This window comes from Lepidochelys olivacea (genome assembly GCF_965140295.1).
Source record: "Lepidochelys olivacea isolate rLepOli2 genome assembly, chromosome: 28".
NCBI lineage: Eukaryota > Metazoa > Chordata > Testudines > Cheloniidae > Lepidochelys > Lepidochelys olivacea.
In genome coordinates this window covers 225,584-245,887 of record NC_140438.1, presented here as the reverse complement: position 1 = coordinate 245,887, position 20,304 = coordinate 225,584, and the positions used below count along the sequence as shown (strand labels likewise).

At 63.8% G+C, this 20,304-nt stretch overlaps 2 protein-coding genes across 2 annotated transcripts; both read left to right on the top strand.

Annotated features, from left to right (window-relative positions):
• Positions 1-27: 27 nt before the first annotated feature.
• On the top strand, positions 28-3,942 carry LOC311513949 (transmembrane 4 L6 family member 5-like). Its single transcript, XM_084616165.1, has 5 exons — positions 28-224; positions 1,073-1,138; positions 1,352-1,515; positions 3,476-3,668; positions 3,805-3,942. Exons 1-5 carry the CDS (start codon positions 42-44, stop codon positions 3,817-3,819), a joined length of 621 nt encoding a protein of 206 aa, XP_084472291.1. The 5' UTR covers positions 28-41; the 3' UTR covers positions 3,820-3,942.
• Positions 3,943-5,235: 1,293 nt separating this feature from the next.
• Positions 5,236-9,920, top strand: LOC311513934 (transmembrane protein 272-like). Its single transcript, XM_084616137.1, has 5 exons — positions 5,236-5,536; positions 8,882-8,977; positions 9,055-9,105; positions 9,206-9,403; positions 9,678-9,920. The coding sequence occupies exons 2-5, from the start codon at positions 8,899-8,901 to the stop codon at positions 9,893-9,895; spliced, it is 546 nt and encodes a 181-aa protein (XP_084472263.1). The 5' UTR covers positions 5,236-5,536; positions 8,882-8,898; the 3' UTR covers positions 9,896-9,920.
• The last annotated feature ends 10,384 nt before the right edge of the window (positions 9,921-20,304 follow it).

The window sequence follows — 20,304 nt, the reverse complement described above, 5'->3', positions numbered from 1 at the left end:
TGTAAAACCCCCAGGCCACTCCAGCCCCCCCAGCGGGCGCCATGTGCACGGGGAAGTGCTCCCGGGTGGTGGGCCTGGGGCTGTTGCCCCTGGCCCTGACCTGCATCGTCTGCAACCTGCTGCTCTGCTTCCCCGACTGGGACACCCAGTACGTGCACGAGGGGGGCAAGCTGCTCACCCCCGCGGTGCTGTACCTGGGGGGCCTCGTCGGGGGCGGCATCATGGTGAGCGTGGGGCTGGGGGGGCTGGTCCGAGGGGGGAGGCAGGAAGGGGAGTACGGGGCTTCGGTGGGGCTGGTACGAGGGGGGAAGCTGGAAGGGGAGTACGGGGGGCTTCGGGGGGGCTGGTCTGAGGGGGGAGGCAGGAAGGGAAGTATGGGGGTATCGGGGGGGGCTGGTACGAGGGGGGGGCTGGAAGGGGAGTACGGGGACATCGGGGGGGCTGGTACGAGGGGGGAGGCAGGAAGGGGAGTTCGGGGGCTGGTATGAGGGTGGAAACTGGAAGGGGAGTACGGGGACATCGGGGGGGCTGGTACGAGGAGGTAGGCAGGATGGGGAGTACGGGGGCATCGGGGGGGCTGGTACGAGGGGGGAGGCAGGATGGGGAGTACGGGGGCATCGGGGGGGCTGGTACGAGGAGGTAGGCAGGATGGGGAGTACGGGGGCATCGGGGGGGCTGGTACGAGGGGGGAGGCAGGATGGGAAGTACGGGGGGCATCGGGGGGGCTGGTACGAGGGGGGAGGCAGGAAGGGGAGTTCGGGGGCTGGTATGAGGGTGGAAACTGGAAGGGGAGTACGGGGGCATCGGGGGGGCTGGTACGAGGGGGGAGGCAGGATGGGGAGTACGGGGGCATCGGGGGGGCTGGTACGAGGAGGTAGGCAGGATGGGGAGTACGGGGGCATCGGGGGGGCTGGTACGAGGGGGAGGCAGGAAGGGGAGTTCGGGGGCTGGTATGAGGGTGGAAACTGGAAGGGGAGTACGGGGGGCATCGGGGGGGCTGGTACGAGGGGGGAGGCAGGAAGGGGAGTGTAGGGGGGCTGGGTCCTGCCCCACTGACTCTGTCTCTCTCCAGATCCTGATCCCAGCGATTCACATCCAGGCGACCGGACGGCAGGGCTGCTGCGGGAACCGCTGTGGGGTGAGTGACCCTCTGTAGCCCCCCACTGCCCCCGGAACCAATCGACCCCCAACCACCCCCCAGGCTCGCCCCACCGCTGGGAGTTGAGGCTCTCCCTCCGTCCCCAACAGGGTCTTTGCTCCCAGTCTCCTCCGAAGAGCGGGGTCCCCCCCAGCCGTAAAGGGGTCCCCTCCACATCTGATCCCCAGCACTAACGGGGTCCCCCTGCCCCAGATGTTCCTGTCCATCCTCTTCGCCCTGGTGGGGCTGGCCGGCTCTGTCTACGCCGTGAGCGTCTCCGCCCTGGGGCTGGTGTACGGGCCGCTGTGCCAGGTCCTGGAGTCCAACGGCAGCCTCGGCAAATGGGAACGACCTCAGGTGCGAGCCGCGGTGGGACGGCAGGGGCTGCGGGTCGGGGGCAACTGGCCGAGCCGGGCGGGAGCCCAGGGCTGGCCGAGCTGGGGGGTTGCGGGTCACGGTCGGGGGGCACTGGCAGTCCCAGAGCCAGGGGGTGGCAGGTTGGGGGGTACCGGCGGAGCGGCAGGGAGGGGTCGAGGGGCTCCGGCAGGGCCGGGGGGCTGGCGGCTCGGGGTCGAGGGGCTCCGGCAGGGCCGGGGGGCTGGCGGCTCGGGGTCGAGGGGCTCCGGCAGGGCCGGGGGGCTGGCGGCTCGGGGTCGAGGGGCTCCGGCAGGGCCGGGGGGCTGGCGGCTCGGGGTCGAGGGGCTCCGGCAGGGCCGGGGGGCTGGCGGCTCGGGGTCGAGGGGCTCCGGCAGGGCCGGGGGGCGGCGGCTCGGGGTCGAGGGGCTCCGGCAGGGCCGGGGGGCGGCGGCTCGGGGTCGAGGGGCTCCGGCAGGGCCGGGGGGCTGGCGGCTCGGGGTCGAGGGGCTCCGGCAGGGCCGGGGGGCTGGCGGCTCGGGGTCGAGGGGCTCCGGCAGGGCCGGGGGGCTGGCGGCTCGGGGTCGAGGGGCTCCGGCAGGGCCGGGGGGCTGGCGGCTCGGGGTCGAGGGGCTCCGGCAGGGCCGGGGGGCTGGCGGCTCGGGGTCGAGGGGCTCCGGCAGGGCCGGGGGGCTGGCGGCTCGGGGTCGAGGGGCTCCGGCAGGGCCGGGGGGCTGGCGGCTCGGGGTCGAGGGGCTCCGGCAGGGCCGGGGGGCTGGCGGCTCGGGGTCGAGGGGCTCCGGCAGGGCCGGGGGGCTGGCGGCTCGGGGTCGAGGGGCTCCGGCAGGGCCGGGGGGCTGGCGGCTCGGGGTCGAGGGGCTCCGGCAGGGCCGGGGGGCTGGCGGCTCGGGGTCGAGGGGCTCCGGCAGGGCCGGGGGGCGGCGGCTCGGGGTCGAGGGGCTCCGGCAGGGCCGGGGGGCTGGCGGCTCGGGGTCGAGGGGCTCCGGCAGGGCCGGGGGGCTGGCGGCTCGGGGTCGAGGGGCTCCGGCAGGGCCGGGGGGCTGGCGGCTCGGGGTCGAGGGGCTCCGGCAGGGCCGGGGGGCTGGCGGCTCGGGGTCGAGGGGCTCCGGCAGGGCCGGGGGGCTGGCGGCTCGGGGTCGAGGGGCTCCGGCAGGGCCGGGGGGCTGGCGGCTCGGGGTCGAGGGGCTCCGGCAGGGCCGGGGGGCTGGCGGCTCGGGGTCGAGGGGCTCCGGCAGGGCCGGGGGGCTGGCGGCTCGGGGTCGAGGGGCTCCGGCAGGGCCGGGGGGCTGGCGGCTCGGGGTCGAGGGGCTCCGGCAGGGCCGGGGGGCGGCGGCTCGGGGTCGAGGGGCTCCGGCAGGGCCGGGGGGCTGGCGGCTCGGGGTCGAGGGGCTCCGGCAGGGCCGGGGGGCTGGCGGCTCGGGGTCGAGGGGCTCCGGCAGGGCCGGGGGGCTGGCGGCTCGGGGTCGAGGGGCTCCGGCAGGGCCGGGGGGCTGGCGGCTCGGGGTCGAGGGGCTCCGGCAGGGCCGGGGGGCTGGCGGCTCGGGGTCGAGGGGCTCCGGCAGGGCCGGGGGGCTGGCGGCTCGGGGTCGAGGGGCTCCGGCAGGGCCGGGGGGCGGCGGCTCGGGGTCGAGGGGCTCCGGCAGGGCCGGGGGGCTGGCGGCTCGGGGTCGAGGGGCTCCGGCAGGGCCGGGGGGCGGCGGCTCGGGGTCGAGGGGCTCCGGCAGGGCCGGGGGGCGGCGGCTCGGGGTCGAGGGGCTCCGGCAGGGCCGGGGGGCTGGCGGCTCGGGGTCGAGGGGCTCCGGCAGGGCCGGGGGGCGGCGGCTCGGGGTCGAGGGGCTCCGGCAGGGCCGGGGGGCGGCGGCTCGGGGTCGAGGGGCTCCGGCAGGGCCGGGGGGCTGGCGGCTCGGGGTCGAGGGGCATTAGGCCGGGTGGCACCTGGCCAGCCCCTCCCTGTCCGTGCAGCGAGCAGAGCTACCTGTTCAACACCTCGACGTGGGACACGTGTGCGAAGCCGCCCGGCGTGGTCCGGTTCAACGTGATCCTCTTCGCCCTGGTGCTGGCCGCCTCGCTGCTGGAGCTGCTCCTCTGCGGGGTCCAGGTGCTGAACGGCCTCTTCGGCTGCCTCTGCGGGACCTGCAGCAAGAAACGGGCCGAGGTGAGAGCCCCCCGCAGCCGGGCCAGCCCCGCGCCCCGCCCCAGAGCCAGCCGTGCCGGGGCGAGGGGCAGGGAGGGGCAGGGGCTCCGTAGGGACCCACTGGGGAGATTTCACCCCCTTTGTTCCCTGTTTCCAGCACACCCAGTCCTGAGCCGAAGAGCCGCCAGCGCGTCCTGAGGACCCGCCTCCCGACCGCCCACCCCCACCGGAATCCCCACTCCGCCCGTCTCGACCAGGACCAGGAACCCCGGCGTCCGGGACCAGCTCTGCCCCCCGGCCCCGCAGACGCAGAGATCACAGACAGCGTCGCCCCGACAGTCTGTCCCGCCGGCTACAACCCCCCTGCCCCTGTGTGTCACCAGCCGCCCCCAATAAACCCGAGGGCCCGTGGGGAGCGGGGACCTGCGGCCTCTGGTCTGGACAAACCTCGGCCTGTCTCATTGTCTGGGATGGTCAACAGGGAATCAGAGACTGGGGGTGGGGGGTTCCCCAAACGCACCCGCGCCAGGACACTGCCTGCTGTTCTACCCCCCCCACCCCTGTCGGCGCCCCTCCCTCCCGACCCACAGCCCCCTGCTAGCCCTGGGCCCCCCTCAGCTCTGCCGGAGCCCCTCACTCTCGACCGGCCGCCCCCTGCTAGCCCAGCCCTGCCGGCGCCCCTCACTCCCAACCCGCAGCCCCCTGCTAGCCCAGCCCTGCCCCCCCAGCCCTGTCGGCGCCCCTCACCCCCGACCCATGGCCCCCTGCTAGCCCTGGGCCCCCCTCAGCTCTGCCGGAGCCCCTCACTCTCGACCGGCCGCCCCCTGCTAGCCCAGCCCTGCCGGCGCCCCTCACTCCCAACCCGCAGCCCCCTGCTAGCCCAGCCCTGCCCCCCCAGCCCTGTCGGCGCCCCTCACCCCCGACCCATGGCCCCCTGCTAGCCCTGGGCCCCCCTCAGCTCTGCCGGAGCCCCTCACTCTCGACCGGCCGCCCCCTGCTAGCCCAGCCCTGCCGGCGCCCCTCACTCCCAACCCGCAGCCCCCTGCTAGCCCAGCCCTGCCCCCCCAGCCCTGTCGGCGCCCCTCACCCCCGACCCATGGCCCCCTGCTAGCCCTGGGCCCCCCTCAGCTCTGCCGGAGCCCCTCACTCTCGACCGGCCGCCCCCTGCTAGCCCAGCCCTGCCGGCGCCCCTCACTCCCAACCCGCAGCCCCCTGCTAGCCCAGCCCTGCCCCCCCAGCCCTGTCGGCGCCCCTCACCCCCGACCCATGGCCCCCTGCTAGCCCTGGGCCCCCCTCAGCTCTGCCGGAGCCCCTCACTCTCGACCGGCCGCCCCCTGCTAGCCCAGCCCTGCCGGCGCCCCTCACTCCCAACCCGCAGCCCCCTGCTAGCCCAGCCCTGCCCCCCCAGCCCTGTCGGCGCCCCTCACTCCTGACCCGCAGCCCCCTGCTAGCCCAGCCCTGCCCCCCCCAGCCTTGCCCGTGCCCCTCACTCCTGACCCGCAGCCCCCTGCTAGCCCAGCCCTGCCCCCCCCATCTCTGCCCCTGCCCCTCGCTCCCAACCCACAGCCCCTGCTAGCCCTGGCCCCCCCGCCAGCTCTGCTGGTGCCCCTCACTCCTGACCCACAGCCCAGCCCTGGGCCCCCCAGCCTTGCCAGTTCCCCTCAGTCCCAACCACAGCCCCTGCTAGCCCAGCCCTGCTCCCCCCAGCTCTGCTGGTGCCCTCAGCCCCTCCTGTGATGTGGGGCAGGAAGTCAAGTTGTGATCAGCTGTTCACTGCTGTGGTTTGGCCACTGGCTCACTCTGCAGGGACTGAGTGGAAACGTCCTCAGTCCGTTTCTCTCCCTGGAGCCCACCGGGGAGTCACAGCTGCCAGAGGTCCCCCCCAGAGGGTAGGTGAACAGTCCTCAGGCCAGCCCCTCAGCATGAGGAGGGCTCAGTCTATGGGGACTCCTGGGCCGTCAGACGCTGTGCCGGGGCTGATGGTGGGTGCGGGGTGGTTTCGTGCTGGGGGCCGGGAGCGATGAGCTGGGCTGAGATCGGACAGACTTGTTCCGCCCATGCACCATGGAGGGACTTCCATCTTGGGGCCAGAACACAGCCAGTGCCCCATGGCCTGCCCCCTGAGCCAGCCAGTCCTGAACCTGGGGGTGGATGGGAGCCAGTATCCCATAGAGGGGACAGGCCCCATTCCCCACCCCCGAAGCCAGCCAATCCCTGCCCGGGGGCCAGATGGGAGCCAGTACCCCAGAGAGGGGACAGGCCCCTGCCCCAGGGCCAGGTGGGAGCCAGTATCCCATAGAGGGGACAGGCCCCATTCCCCACCCCCGAAGCCAGCCAATCCCTGCCCGGGGGCCAGATGGGAGCCAGTACCCCATAGAGGGGACAGGCCCCTGCCCCAGGGCCAGGTAGGAGCCAGTACCCCATAGAGGGGACAGGCCCCATGCCCCACCCCCTGAGCCAGCAAGTCCCCACCCTGGGGTCAGCTGGGAGCCAACACCCCCTAGAGGGGATAGCTGCCGTGCCCCATTCCCCACCCCCTGAGCCAGCCGGTCCCTGCCCTGATGGGGGAGGGGGATGCTAGAGGGGATAGGCCCTGCCCTCCAACCCCCTGACTTTGGTTTCCTGTAATAACAGCCACTATTTTATCTGCCCAGCTCAGCAGAAAATAGCAGCAGGAAGTTCCCAAGATACAGCTTAGATTGTGACATCAACCATCCAGCACCCTGCTCTAACCACCCAGCCCCCACTCCCCTCCCAGAGCCGGGGAGAGAACCCAGGAGTCCTGGCACCTAGCCCCCCCCGCTCCAACCCCCCAGCCCCCACTCCCCTCCCAGAGCCGGGGAGAGAACCCAGGAGTCCTGGCACCTAGCCCCCCCCGCTCCAACCCCCCAGCCCCCACTCCCCTCCCAGAGCCAGGGAGAGAACCCAGGAGTCCTGGCACCTAGCCCCCCCTGCTCTAACCCCCCATCCCCCACTCCCTTCCCAGAGCTGGGGAGAGAACCCAGGAGTCCTGGCACCTAGCCCCCCTGCTCTAACCCACCAGCCCCCACTCCCCTCCCAGAGCTGGGGAGAGAACCCAGGAGTCCTGGCACCTAGCCCCCCCTGCTCTAACCCCCCAGCCCCCACTCCCTTCCCAGAGCTGGGGAGAGAACCCAGGAGTCCTGGCACCTAGCCCCCCCTGCTCTAACCCACCAGCCCCCACTCCCCTCCCAGAGCTGGGGAGAGAACCCAGGAGTCCCGGCACCTAGCCCCCACTCCCTTCCCAGAGCTGGGGAGAGAACCCAGGAGTCCTGGCACCTAGCCCCCCTGCTCTAACCCACCAGCCCCCACTCCCTTCCCAGAGCTGGGGAAGAGAACCCAGGAGTCCTGATTCCTGGTCCAGCTTCCCTCCCATAAAACCAATTTGAAACGATGCCCCGCCCTGAACTGTTTCAGCTGGCCTTAGGGTGGGGCACACCTGGACCCCACCCCCATAGACTCACACCCCCACCCTCCACCCTGGGAAAGGTCCTTATAAGGAGTGGGAGAGGGGCCCTGCCTACCTTACATGGGGGTGGGGGGGCTATAAAAGGTCAGGCCCCAGGAAGGGGGCTGTAAGACAGGCCGAAGGTAGGAATTGTCAGGGTGAGAGTCCTAACTCTTGGGTGGGCTAATAGGGGTTGTGGGTTGGGAGTGAGGGGCGCCGGCAGGGCTGGGGGGAGCCCAGGGCTGGGCTGGGCTGGCGGGGGGCCGTGGGTCGGGCGTGGGGGGAGCCCAGGGCTGGGCTGGGCTGGCGGGGGGCCGTGGGTCGGGAGTGAGGGGCGCCGGCAGGGCTGGGCTGTCGGGGGGGCCGTGGGTCGGGCGTGGGGGGCGCCGCCAGGGCTTTGGGGAGCCCAGGGCTGGGCTGGGCTGGCGGGGGGCTGCGGGTCGGGCGTGGGGGGAGCCCAGGGCAGGGCTGGGCTGTCGGGGGGCCGTGGGTCGGGGGTGAGGGGTGCCCAGGGCTGGGCTGGCGGGGGGGGCCGTGGGTCGGGCGTGGGGGGCACCGGCAGGGCTGGGCTGTCGGGGGGCCGTGGGTTGGGAGTGAGGGGCGCCGGCAGGGCTGGGGGGAGCCCAGGGCTGGGCTGGCGAGGGGCCGTGGGTCGGGCGTGGGGGGCGCCGGCAGGGCTTTGGGGAGCCCAGGGCTGGGCTGGGCTGGCGGGGGGCTGTGAGTCGGGAGTGAGGGGCACCGGCAGGGCTGGGGGGAGCCCAGGGCTGGGCTGGCGGGGGGCCGTGGGTCGGGCGTGGGGGGAGCCCAGGGCTGGGCTGGCGGGGGGCCGTGGGTCGGGCGTGGGGGGAGCCCAGGGCTGGGCTGGCGGGGGGCCGTGGGTCGGGCGTGGGGGGAGCCCAGGGCTGGGCTGGCGGGGGGCCGTGGGTCGGGCGTGGGGGGCGCCGGCAGGGCTGGGCTGGCGGGGGGCCGTGGGTCGGGCGTGGGGGGCGCCGGCAGGGCTGGGGGGAGCCCAGGGCTGGGCTGGGCTGGCGGGGGGCCGTGGGTCAGGCGTGGGGGGAGCCCAGGGCTGGGCTGGGCTGGCGGGGGGCCGTGGGTCGGGCGTGGGGGGAGCCCAGGGCTGGGCTGGGCTGGCGGGGGGCCGTGGGTCGGGCGTGGGGGGAGCCCAGGGCTGGGCTGGGCTGGCGGGGGGCCGTGGGTCGGGCGTGGGGGGAGCCCAGGGCTGGGCTGGGCTGGCGGGGGGCCGTGGGTCGGGCGTGGGGGGCGCCGGCAGGGCTGGGGGGAGCCCAGGGCTGGGCTGGCGGGGGGCCGTGGGTCGGGCGTGGGGGGAGCCCAGGGCTGGGCTGGCGGGGGGCCGTGGGTCGGGCGTGGGGGGCGCCGGCAGGGCTGGGCTGGCGGGGGGCCGTGGGTCAGGCGTGGGGGGAGCCCAGGGTTGGGCTGGGCTGGCGGGGGGCCGTGGGTCGGGCGTGGGGGGAGCCCAGGGCTGGGCTGGGCTGGCGGGGGGCCGTGGGTCGGGCGTGGGGGGAGCCCAGGGCTGGGCTGGGCTGGCGGGGGGCCGTGGGTCGGGCGTGGGGGGAGCCCAGGGCTGGGCTGGGCTGGCGGGGGGCCGTGGGTCGGGCGTGGGGGGCGCCGGCAGGGCTGGGGGGAGCCCAGGGCTGGGCTGGCGGGGGGCCGTGGGTCGGGCGTGGGGGGAGCCCAGGGCTGGGCTGGCGGGGGGCCGTGGGTCGGGCGTGGGGGGCGCCGGCAGCTTTAACCCTCTCCATGCCCCCAGCTCCCGGCCCCTGTGACATGGCGGAGGATGCAGATGGCCGCAGGGCCCCCCTGCTGCCAGGCACGGAGGAGTCCCCTGGGCACCCTGCGCTGAGCTGTAAGTTCCGGGCCCCTCGGTCCCGCTGACCCCCGCCGTCCTCCAGCCTGCCCCTAACCCGGCTCTCTCTCTTCCAGTCCTGGGGAAGGCAGCGGCCTCGGTGCTGCCGATCGCCAGCATTGTCGTCGGTGAGTGTCCGCCCCGCTCCCCCCGGGGCCGAGCCCACCCCGGGTGGGTGCCCCCTGGGCAGGGGCTGCCCCGGGCACTGACCCCCTCTCCCCACGGCAGGAGCCGCGTACCTGGGCCAGTGCCCGCACCAGCCCCTGCTGCCCTACTACCTGGTGGTGGGGGGCAGCACCGCCCTGCTCTTCCTGCTGCTGACCTGCCTGCCCTGCGGGGACGGGACGGACCCACCCCAGCTGAGCCCCGGCGCCCGCGGCTGGAGGGCGGCTTTCCTGCTCTTCCTCTTCGCGTGGTTCATCGCCGGTGAGCGCCCCCCTCCCCGACGCCCCGGTCACCCCGCCATGCCCCGCACCTCTGCTGAGCCCCGCCTGGCTCCCACTGCCCCCCTTCCCTGAGGACTGACTCTGGGGCACTGCCTGCCTTGGGGCAGGGCGGGGGGGGGGGTCCCTGGAGTCCGTGCCTCCTCTGGGTGGGTCCTCTCCCCCCTTAGCGAGACTCCCCTCGGCTGCGTTTGGGCCCCCTCCCCAGCCAGCCTTGAGCTCTGACCTCCAGTCTCTTTTCTCCCCCCTCCTGCCAGGTAACGTCTGGGTCTACTCCATCTACCCCCCGGAGTATAAGGACCCCGAGAATCCGGATTTCTGCTCCCGCCCCCTCTACCTCTTCGCCTTCTGGGTCACCACGCTGGTGTACGTGGGGCTGGGGGTCGCGTTGCTGGCTGCCCTCGGCATCCTGGGCTGCCTGGTGCTGCTGCGGGCACGGCTGCCCTGGCTCCAGCGGGGTGACGCGTATCCCTAGCCGGGGGGGAGACGGGGGGTAAATAAAGGCCTGAAACACAGCTGGCAAGTGGAGTCCTCCTTGTCTCCGGGGCAGCTCCTGGGGTGGCTACCCCTGAGCCAGACTCCCCGATCCCCCAGCCCTCCAAGCCGGGCTCCCCGTGGCCTGAGCCAGACCCCTGCTTGGGGGTCCTCCTGGCCCCCCCACCCTGTGATGCAGGGCAGTGGGGTCCAGGTCGGACTGCCCCGCTGTGGCCTGAAGGGGGGGCAGCCAGTCCCTGCTGTGGGAGAGGAGGGGAGGCACTGCTCAGCCACACTCCCCTCAGCCCGGGGGGCTCGCCTGAGCCCTGCTGGGGGGGCCTGCCCAAGAACGCCTGGCCTTCAGCCCTGGGGAGGACAGAAAGGGGGCGCTTGTTAGGGGGGAGAGGGGGCTGCAGTGCTGGGGGGGAGGCTGCCAGGAGAGGGCTGAGCGGCCACCCCCCTTCCGGCAGGGCTGTGCGGTGCGGGCCCTAAGCGGCTGTCCCACGGGGGGAGAGGCTCCTCCTGCTTATGGGACAGTGGAGAAGGGGCCTTTTATCCTCTGTCACCCCACAAGTGGCTGGGGGGGCCCTAAGAGAGGGGGGGAGAGGAGCTGAGCTGGCAGCTGTCACGCTGTAGCCAGGCTCCCATCAGCAGCTGAGGCGGCTGCCCGTGGGAGGGGGGCCTATGAGCCCCTGGGGCAGGTGTCGTCCATGCCCCCCTCAGCGAGACTCCCCATGAGCCCCTGGGGCAGGTGTCGCCCCCCCCTTAGCGAGACTCCCATGAGCCCCTGGGGCAGCTGTCGTGCACCCCTCCTCCCTTAACGAGACTCCCATGAGCTCCTGGGGCAGGTGTCGCTCCCCCCCTTAACGAGACTCCCATGAGCCCCTGGGGCAGGTGTCGCCCCCTTAGTGAGACTCCTGCTGCTGGCACCCAGTGCCGAGAGGCTAAACAACAGCTGGGGTTGGTTTGCTACCCGGTGTGCGTCACCCAATAATGTGTTTTTAGCATACTTATTTAATAGCAAGCTGCCCTAAGTATTTATATTGCCAGCCAATTCAGTTTTCAGCTAGTTTTTTTGTTTTTTGTATTATTTGTTAAACCATACATAAAGCTGCTTTATTTAGCATTGTTTTTTTATATTTGCCCTGTTTGGCCTTGTTTAGTTTTAGGCAGTCTGACTCTGCAACCTATTGTTGCAGATCCTCAGCATAACTGCTGCGAGTGCCTCCAGGCGGGGGGGCCAAGGACACTTGGGCCTAGTGCGAGGGGGCTTCATTGACACTCGTGGTTTTCCATTTTTTTGAGTTATTTAGTGGCCATGCCCCAGTGTTTTTAACAACTCCCTCCTTTGAGAACACTCAACAACCTTGGCTCTGAGTTTTCTTACTTGGGCTACTTATTTCTTTACAATAGGATTTTGCATAAGCACTTTGTGATAGCCCTGAAGAGAACGACTTATTAACTTTTGCAAAAGGGCCCTAACGCATGAGACTGCACAGCATAATACCAGTAATACAAGCAGTACAGGAAAGAGAAGTTTCAATAGCAGGCTAAATAAACCACCAAGCCAAGATGACAAACCCCAGCCTGAAAACAAGGTTTGCAACCAATCGCTCTTGGGGGGCAGTATAGGCAACCTGTGCTCCAGGTAGGGCATGGGCCTCAGCCTGTACCACCTTCTCATAGATTTTATAACTGCTATCATTTACATATACATAACACTGGGGCCCGACGAGGGCACAAACCCCTCCTTGGGATGCCAAGAGATAGTCCAAAGCCAGCCTGTTTTGGAGGGAAAACGTCCTGAGCTGTTGTACCTCTTTATTTAATGTTTTTATTGCTGACTTTAAATTACTAACCGAGTCCTTTAACTTTAAGGCCATTTTTTTAAGTACCATTTGCAGACTTAACAGAGGTGTCTCGGGCATTTTTAATTTTTTTTTGGGCAGTGTGGCAGTTATTGACAGATGAGGAACTTCATGAGCTATATAACAGCTACCTGTCCAGCTGGCTGGCAGCACCTTGTAAGCCTTTTGGCCACATACAAAATAGTGACCCTGTAGGGCCCAGTAAGGACTGTTTCTTAAGGGGATTCCTGGGATATTTAAAGCTGTTTTTTTTAAACAGTTCATATGCCCCTAAGGGGGCATCCCATTCTCCTGACTGGGTACAAGTGGGGGCGTTTTTAATTGTGCCGTTTAAATTACACTTGCCATAGGGACCACTACAAATTTATCATTGGCTTGCTACATTGGAGATATTAACTGGACGGCAAGTTATATTTCCAAACCTTTTTTTGTGGTAAGATTATTTGTAAGAGTTTCCCTAAAAGGGGAGGAACCGTTACACCCACACTGCTGGCCTCCCCTGTTGGTCTTTATCCGATACCCATCAGCCCACTGTGTAATAACAGAGGAGCTCTTTCCCACAGGACGCCCATAGTGATTAGATTGGTTTCGGGTAAAACATAACACTCCCTCAGTGAGTACTGCAGCTGAATACTCCTGGTCCTGATAGGTGGCCTGCTGTAAAGAGGTCTTATTCCAGAATGGCGAGTCCGTTCTTTCCTGCTCTTTGGTGGTGGCTAATTCTGCTAGGGTCAAGGGCAGCATGTCAAGGGGCATCCCCGTTTTGGGGGACAGTGGAGCCGGAGCACATACCCAGCAGTCTGTCTGGTTTGGTAAATTAGCAACATGGTGCACAAGCGAAACAAAGGAGTTATGCTCCCGATATGCACAGTTTGGAAATAACAATACAGAGAATAACAATGTTACCCAATTAATTATTACCAGAGTCTTCCCAACCCAGGGTCTTCAGTACCTGGGTGGGCCCATTTTAGCATTAAGGTGCCCGCTATTTGTGTCTTTTAAACAGTAGCTTTAGCCAGAGATTGTCACTAGATGAGGAGTCAGCAGGTTGGACGGTCCCCTGTCCTGCTGACGAGGGGGTGGGTACTGCCTTCAGACGAGAGTGATGGATCCGGTTCTTGTGTCTCTTGATTTTTGCTGCTGTTTGGGAGATCAGCAGGACGGCATAGGGTCCTTTCCACTTTTCCTGGAGAGGCTCGTTTTTCCAGGTGCAAACAAGCACAGGGTCACCGGGCTATAAGGAGTGGACGGGAGAGTCCAAGGGGGGAGGCTGGGAATTCTTGCTATACCTGTGAAGAGACAAGAGAACAGCAGACATGGAACACATATACTGTGACAACAAACCATTACCCAAGTCCCATTCCCCTGACAGAACCGGGGTGCCATTAACAGGCCATGCCCTTTTAAACATCATTTTAAAGGGACTAAGCCCTAATTTACTTTTAGGGAGAACGGGGATACGAAGTAGGACGAGGGGCAAAGCATCAGGCCATCGCAGTGAGGCTTCTTGGCACACTTTTGAGAGATGCCGTTTACGGGTCTGATTGGTCCGCTCCACTACCCCACTGGCTTGCGGTCTCCAGGGCCTATGGAGTTTCCAGGGGATCTGTAAGGCATGTGAGATGCTTTGAATGATTTTTGACGTGAAATGTGTCCCGTTGTCAGATTCCATCCACAGGGGGAGTCCAAAGCGAGGAACGATCTCCTTAACAAACTTGAGGGCCACTGTCCTGGCATTGCAATTAAGGCATGGGAAGGCTTCTGGCCATCCGCTGAACCGATCCACTATGACAAGGAGATATTTCAACCCTGGGGTCTGGGGAAACTCAGTAAAGTCTATTTGCCACACTTGTCCGGGGCCCGGAGTGGGTTCTAGGGCAGCTGGTGGCACAGGATGTCCCGGTCGGGGGTTATTCTTTTGGCAGACTAAGCAGTCCGCTTGTACCTGGGCAGCCAGGGGTCGGAGTCCGGAAGTGATAAAGTATTTTCCCATTAGCTGGATAAGTGCTTCCCTGCCAGCATGAGTGGTTTGATGTAGTTTCTGCAGCACTGGCCGGATTAGGCCCTTTGGTAAGAGGACCTTCCCTTCTGGGGAATGGAGCTATCCCTCCTTTTCCCAGAGACCGAGTTTGTCAGTTAGCTGTCTCTCCTCCCCAGAGTACTGAGGGGTTGGAAGCTCCCCTACTGATGGGATAAGGGCATGCATATGGGCGTTCTCAGCCTGAGGGGATGGCAGGGTGGCAGCATGCTTAGCCTCTCTATCTGCCCGGGCGTTACCTCTGGCCCCATCTTGATCCTCCCTTTGATGGGCTTTACAGTGTACCACCGCCACTTCCGAGGGGAGTTGTACAGCTTCTAGGAGCCGGAGGATTTGGGGCCCGTACTTGACTGGGGAGCCTTGGGCTGTCAGCATTCCCCTTTGCTTCCATAGGCCAGCATGAGCATGCAGCACACCAAAAGCATACTTTGAATTAGTAAAAATGTTGACCCGCTTTCCTTTTGACAGTTCAAGTGCACGGGTCAGGGCTATCAGTTCGGCAAGCTGGGCAGAGGTCCCAGCAGGCAAACCTTCAGCTTCCACAGTGTCATGGAGGGTCACAACAGCATAACCCGCCCTCCTTTGCCCATCTATTACAGTACTGCTACCATCAGTGTACCACTCATAATCTGCATTTGGGAGGGGTACATAAATCTGGACGGCTGGAGTACTGGGCATCTATGATCTTTAAACAGTCATGTTTCTGTTTCTCTGTTTCTGGCAAGAGAGTGGCTGGGTTAAGGGAGGGCCAAGGCTGTAGGGTGACTTCAGAGTTCTCTAACAGCTTAGCCTGGTACCGAGCAATCCGAGCCTGGGTGAGCCAAAGCCCTCCCTTTGCATCCAATAAGGCTTGGACCATATGGGGAGTATAGATTTGAATAATCCCTTCCAATGTTACCTTCTCAGCTTCCTTAAGCATTAGGGCAGTAGCTGCGACTGCCCGTAAACATGCCGGCCAAGCCTTTGCAACCTGATCCAGTTGCTTAGAAAAATAAGCCACGGGACGTCTCCATGCTCCTAACAGCTGTGTGAGCACTCCTAGGGCCACCCCCTTTTGTTCACGTACATACAACTGAAATGGCTTAGAGAGATCCGGCAGGCCCAGAGCCAGGGCTTCCATTAATTTCTTTTTTAAGATTTTAAATGCCCTGTCAGCCTCTGGGGTCCAATAGAAGGGGTCATGATTTGCTTCTTTTACACAGTCGTACAGGGGTTTAGCCCACAGTCCAAACTCTGGGATTCATATCCTGCAAAAGCCTGCCATACCTAGAAATGCTCTGAGCCGCTTACGATTACTTGGGGTAGGAACTTGACAGATAGCTTTCTTTTTTTGCTTGAAAGCTGACGCTCCCCCTGCTGTATGTGAAACCCGAGGTACCATACCTCTGGGAGGGCAATTTGAGCCTTACTCCGTGCTAGCCGATATCCCCGGAGTCCAATAAAATTCAGGAGGCTCACTGTGGCTTTAAGGCAGGGGGTTTGGCCCACAGTGGCAATTAACAAATTATTTACATACTGCAGAAGGAGGGCCTTCTCATTATCCCATTCCTTTAGGTCCCTGGCCAGAGCCTGGCCAAAGAGGGTGGGGGAGTTTTTAAATCCCTGGGCCAACACTGTCCAGCAAAGTTGCTTTTTAACCCTATTTCGGTCCTCCCACTCGAAGGAGAAAATCTCCTGTGACGGGGTGGCAACTGGGATGGTAAAGAAAGCATCTTTCAAATCAAGGTCTGAAAAATGGGTATACTGTCCCTTATAGAAGCCAATAAGGTATACGGGTTAGGGACAAGAGGGTGCAAAGTCTTAACCCGTTTATTGACTGCCCCTTAGGTCCTGTAGCCAATACATGCCATTAGGCTTCTGTACGGGTAGAATGGGAGTGTTCCAGGCTGACTGACATTCCCGGAGAATACCATACATTAGGAATCGATTTATAGTTTTTTGTAAACCTTTTTTGGCTTTTCTTTTGATTGGATACTGTTTTACTTGCACTGGGCCTTTCCCTGGTATGAGCTGAATAGTAATTGGGGTCTGGTGGGTGGCCTTTCCTGGGATTCCTGATGCCCACATGAGGGGGTACACCTGGTCTTCCCACGGGCTCCATTCTGGGGCTTCCATGGCTGAGGGCTCAACTGCAAGGGTCATGATCCAGGCATTCTCAGGGGGTAAGGTAAGGGTTATTTCGTCCTCAGTAAAACGCAGGGTGGCACCAAGGCGACAAAGCAGATCCCGTCCCAGCAGAGGTGTTGGACACTCAGGGAGGTATATCAGCTTGTGGGATATAGTCCTGTTTCCCAAAGCACATTCCGCTGGGGCATACACTGAGCACTTGGTGTCTCTGCCTGTGGCTCCCACCACGGTAAGGGAATCTGCTACTGGCAACTGAAGGGGTCGATTTATGGCAGTTCGGGCCGTTTTAGAGTCCACTAAAAAATCTATTTCTGAGCTTTTTACCTGCATCTTTACTTGGGGTTCTGGGGGTAGGGTGGTCCGTCTCCCCTGACACCCCTATTCCTGCTCCGCCATTGCCATTATAGAGGCACCCCCCTTTTCTTTTCTTTTTTTTTGGGCACTCATTTTTCCAGTGTTTCTCTTGTCGACACAAGGCACACTGGTTGTGACCCAGTCGTCTCTTCTGCAAGCCCGGACGTTCGCGTTCACGGCTTCTTCCTCCCTGGCCACTTCCCTTAGTGCTGGCCTGTACCGCCGTTACCATCAGTGTCACTTGCTTTTATTTTTGTTTTGTTTTTTTTAGACTATAAGCTTGGTTTGCAGTCTCTAAGATTTGTGCCATGGTCATGCCCATTAAATTTTTTTTAATATCAGGGGCTGCTCTGCTTGTAAAAATTCCCTTAATAATTGACTCAGTTGCCTGATCATCGGGGTCTGCATTAGTGTTCTGTTGAATTGTGTCCCGAATACGCTGTAGAAAGGCCCCTGGGCTTTTTTTTAAATCCTGCATTACTTCATATGGCTTTGCCCAATTATTATGTCGGACAGCCGAGTGACAGAGTCCATGCAAAAGCAACTTCTTATAGGAGGTAAAGCGGGTCATATTCCCATGATCATTTGGATCCCACCTGGGGTCTGCTCGGGGGACTTGTGCATCCGGGTCAGGGACATTAATACGATCCCGGTCGTACTGTTTCTGCGCCTTTTTCCTTGCCTTGGACACAACCTGTTGTCTTTCAACCTTAGACAATAGGGTTCGCAGGAGGATGTTACAATCATCCCGGTCCGGCTTGTGACTGCTGAGGCACCCCTCAAAGACTGATATAAACCTGCTCGGGTTGGTGGAAAACTCTCCTGCCTGTGCTTTGAAAGCAGCCAAATTCACAGGATTAAAGGGCACATGAGTATAAACCTGCAAACCACATGAGTATAAACCTGTGGCCGGACGACTGTCCGATCCAGACCGGGCAACTTTAGTTTTGGTGATTAAGGGGTATAGGCATTGGGGACTTACAAGGTGTGAGTGTAGGGGCCAAAGGGGACACCGGCTCTGTCATTACAGTGGGGGTGGGGGTCTGGGGACTAACATTAGCTGCTACCGAACCAGTCGGAGTCAGATTACAGTGCTGTAAAATATCTGGTCGAGTACATAAAGCCAGAAACAAATGCGCGTACATACGTTCATTCCATTTTTTTGTTTTTTGACAGAACAGGAGTAACTGAAGGATCGTGTTGTAATTAATTGACCCTCCTGGTGGCCACCACTCCTGGTCCTTTAGTTGATATTGAGGCCAGTTAACTGTACAGAATCATTTTAATTGGCTTTTAGTTATTGGATCCGCACCAAATACCTTCCAGTTTGCTAGAATGCATTCTAGGGGCGTACACCGTGCCCTAACCCCCGAGCTCTGTCCCTGTCCCATACCTACAGGGTAACTCTGGGTGTCCCCAGGTTCCAACAGAGCATACAATCCGGATTTTAAAAGGTTCCTACCTTATTCAAGGGACCGGTTCCTCACCGTTGTCCGCAGCTGCTTTTCCACTATATGAGTGCATTGCACCGTTGTGCCCTCCGGGGGCCGATCAAATCGCATTTTTTCCAAGACCCCTGATGAACTCACCGGTGCGTGCAGGGCGTCGGTTCTCACCGCAATCCTTGACCTCCAGGAGGGGTCCGGGCAAGGCTAAATAGCAGCCTCGTGGCCCACCCAGGGGTGCCAAAAGCTGTTGCCGGCACCCAGCGCCAAGAGGCTAAACAACAGCTGGGGTTGGTTTGCTACCCGGTGTGCGTCACCCAATAATCACAATGGGGTGGAGAAGCAGAAAAGTTTATTTGCAGCTGCAAAAAGGTATAGGGAGAATAAAATCTCAAATCCTGCACCCAGAGCAGGAAGTTACGCAGGTTTTATACATATTTTTTTTAGCATACTTATTTAATAGCAAGCTGCCCTAAGTATTTATATTGCCAGCCAATTCAGTTTTCAGCTAGTTTTTTTGTTTTTTGTATTATTTGTTAAACCATACATAAAGCTGCTTTATTTAGCATTGTTTTTTTATATTTGCCCTGTTTGGCCTTGCTTAGTTTTAGGCAGTCTGACTCTGCAACCTATTGTTGCAGATCCTCAGCATAACTGCTGCGAGTGCCTCCAGGCGGGGGGGCCAAGGACACTTGGGCCTAGTGCGAGGGGGCTTCATTGACACTCGTGGTTTTCCACTTTTTTGAGTTATTTAGTGGCCATGCCCCGAGACTCCCAGGAGCCCCTGGGGCAGGTGTCACACTCCCTGACCCCTTAGCGAGACTCCCATGAGCCCCTGGGGCAGCTGTCACACTCCCTGACCCCTCAGCGAGACTCCCATGAGCCCCTGGGGCAGGTGTTGTGCCCCACTCTCCCCTTCACCAGACTCCACATGAGCCCCTGGGGCAGGTATCACACTCCCTGACCCCTTAGCGAGATTCCCATGAGCCCCTGGGGCAGGTGTCGCCTTCCCCCCTTAGCGAGACTCCCATGAGCCCCTGCGGCAGGTGTCGCCCTCCCCCCTTAGCGAGACTCCCATGAGCCCCTGCGGCAGGTGTCGCCCTCCCCCCTTAGCGAGACTCCCATGAGCCCCTGGGGCAGGTGTCGCCTTCCCCCCTTAGCGAGACTCCCATGAGCCCCTGCGGCAGGTGTCGCCCTCCCCCCTTAGCGAGACTCCCATGAGCCCCTGCGGCAGGTGTCGCCCTCCCCCCTTAGCGAGACTCCCATGAGCCCCTGCGGCAGGTGTCACACTCCCTGACCCCTTAGCAAGACTCCCATGAGCCCCTGGGGCAGGTGTCGCCCTCCCCCCTTAGCGAGACTCCCATGAGCCCCTGGGGCAGGTGTTGTGCCCCACTCTCCCCTTCACGAGACTCCACATGAGCCCCTGGGGCAGGTATCATACTCCCTGACCCCTTAGCGAGACTCCCATGAGCCCCTGGGGCAGGTGTTGCCCTTCCCCCCTTAGTGAGACTCCCATGAGCCCCTGGGGCAGCTGTCACACTCCCTGACCCCTCAGCGAGACTCCCATGAGCCCCTGGGGCAGGTGTTGTGCCCCACTCTCCCCTTCACGAGACTCCACATGAGCCCCTGGGGCAGGTGTCATACTCCCTGACCCCTTAGCAAGACTCCCATGAGCCCCTGGGGCAGGTGTCGCCCTCCCCCCTTAGCAAGACTCCCATGAGCCCCTGGGGCAGGTGTTGTGCCCCACTCTCCCCTTCACGAGACTCCACATGAGCCCCTGGGGCAGGTGTCATACTCCCTGACCCCTTAGCGAGACTCCCATGAGCCCCTGGAGTTAGGTGTTGCCCTCCCCCGCCTTAGCGAGACTCCCATGAGCCCCTGGGGCAGGTGTTGTGCCCCACTCTCCCCTTCACGAGACTCCACATGAGCCCCTGGGGCAGGTATCATACTCCCTGACCCCTCAGCGAGACTCCCATGAGCCCCTGGGGCAGGTATCGCCTCCCCCCCTTAGCGAGACTCCCATGAGCCCCTGGGGCAGGTGTCGCCCTCCCCCCTTAGCGAGACTCCCATGAGCCCCTGGGGCAGGTGTTGTGCCCCACTCTCCCCTTCATGAGACTCCACATGAGCCCCTGGGGCAGGTATCATACTCCCTGACCCCTCAGCGAGACTCCCATGAGCCCCTGGGGCAGGTATCGCCTCCCCCCCCTCAGCGAGACTCCCATGAGCCCCTGGGGCAGGTATCGCCCTCCCCCCTTAGCGAGACTCCCATGAGCCCCTGGGGCAGGTATCGCCCCCCCCCCTCAGCGAGACTCCCATGAGCCCCTGGGGCAGGTGTTGCCCTCCCGCCCCTTAGCGAGACTCCCATGAGCCCCTGGGGCAGGTATCACCTCCCCCCCCCTTCGCGAGACTCCCATGAGCCCCTGGGGCAGGTGTTGCCCTCCCCCCTTAGCGAGACTCCCATGAGCCCCTGGGGCAGGTATCACACTCCCTGACCCCTTAGCGAGATTCCCATGAGCCCCTGGGGCAGGTATCGCCTCCCCCCCCCCCTCAGCGAGACTCCCATGAGCCCCTGGGGCAG

Bases quoted from the DNA above. Each gene is read 5' to 3' on its own strand.
- LOC311513934 (XM_084616137.1), top strand. From the start codon at position 8,899: ATGGCGGAGGATGCAGATGGCCGCAGGGCCCCCCTGCTGCCAGGCACG. The intron at 9,106-9,205 runs GTGAGTGTCCGC...TCCCCACGGCAG, and splicing joins GATCGCCAGCATTGTCGTCG to GAGCCGCGTACCTGGGCCAG. The intron at 9,404-9,677 runs GTGAGCGCCCCC...CCCTCCTGCCAG, and splicing joins CTTCGCGTGGTTCATCGCCG to GTAACGTCTGGGTCTACTCC.
- LOC311513949 (XM_084616165.1), top strand. From the start codon at position 42: ATGTGCACGGGGAAGTGCTCCCGGGTGGTGGGCCTGGGGCTGTTGCCC. The intron at 225-1,072 runs GTGAGCGTGGGG...GTCTCTCTCCAG, and splicing joins TCGTCGGGGGCGGCATCATG to ATCCTGATCCCAGCGATTCA. The intron at 1,139-1,351 runs GTGAGTGACCCT...CCCCTGCCCCAG, and splicing joins GCTGCGGGAACCGCTGTGGG to ATGTTCCTGTCCATCCTCTT.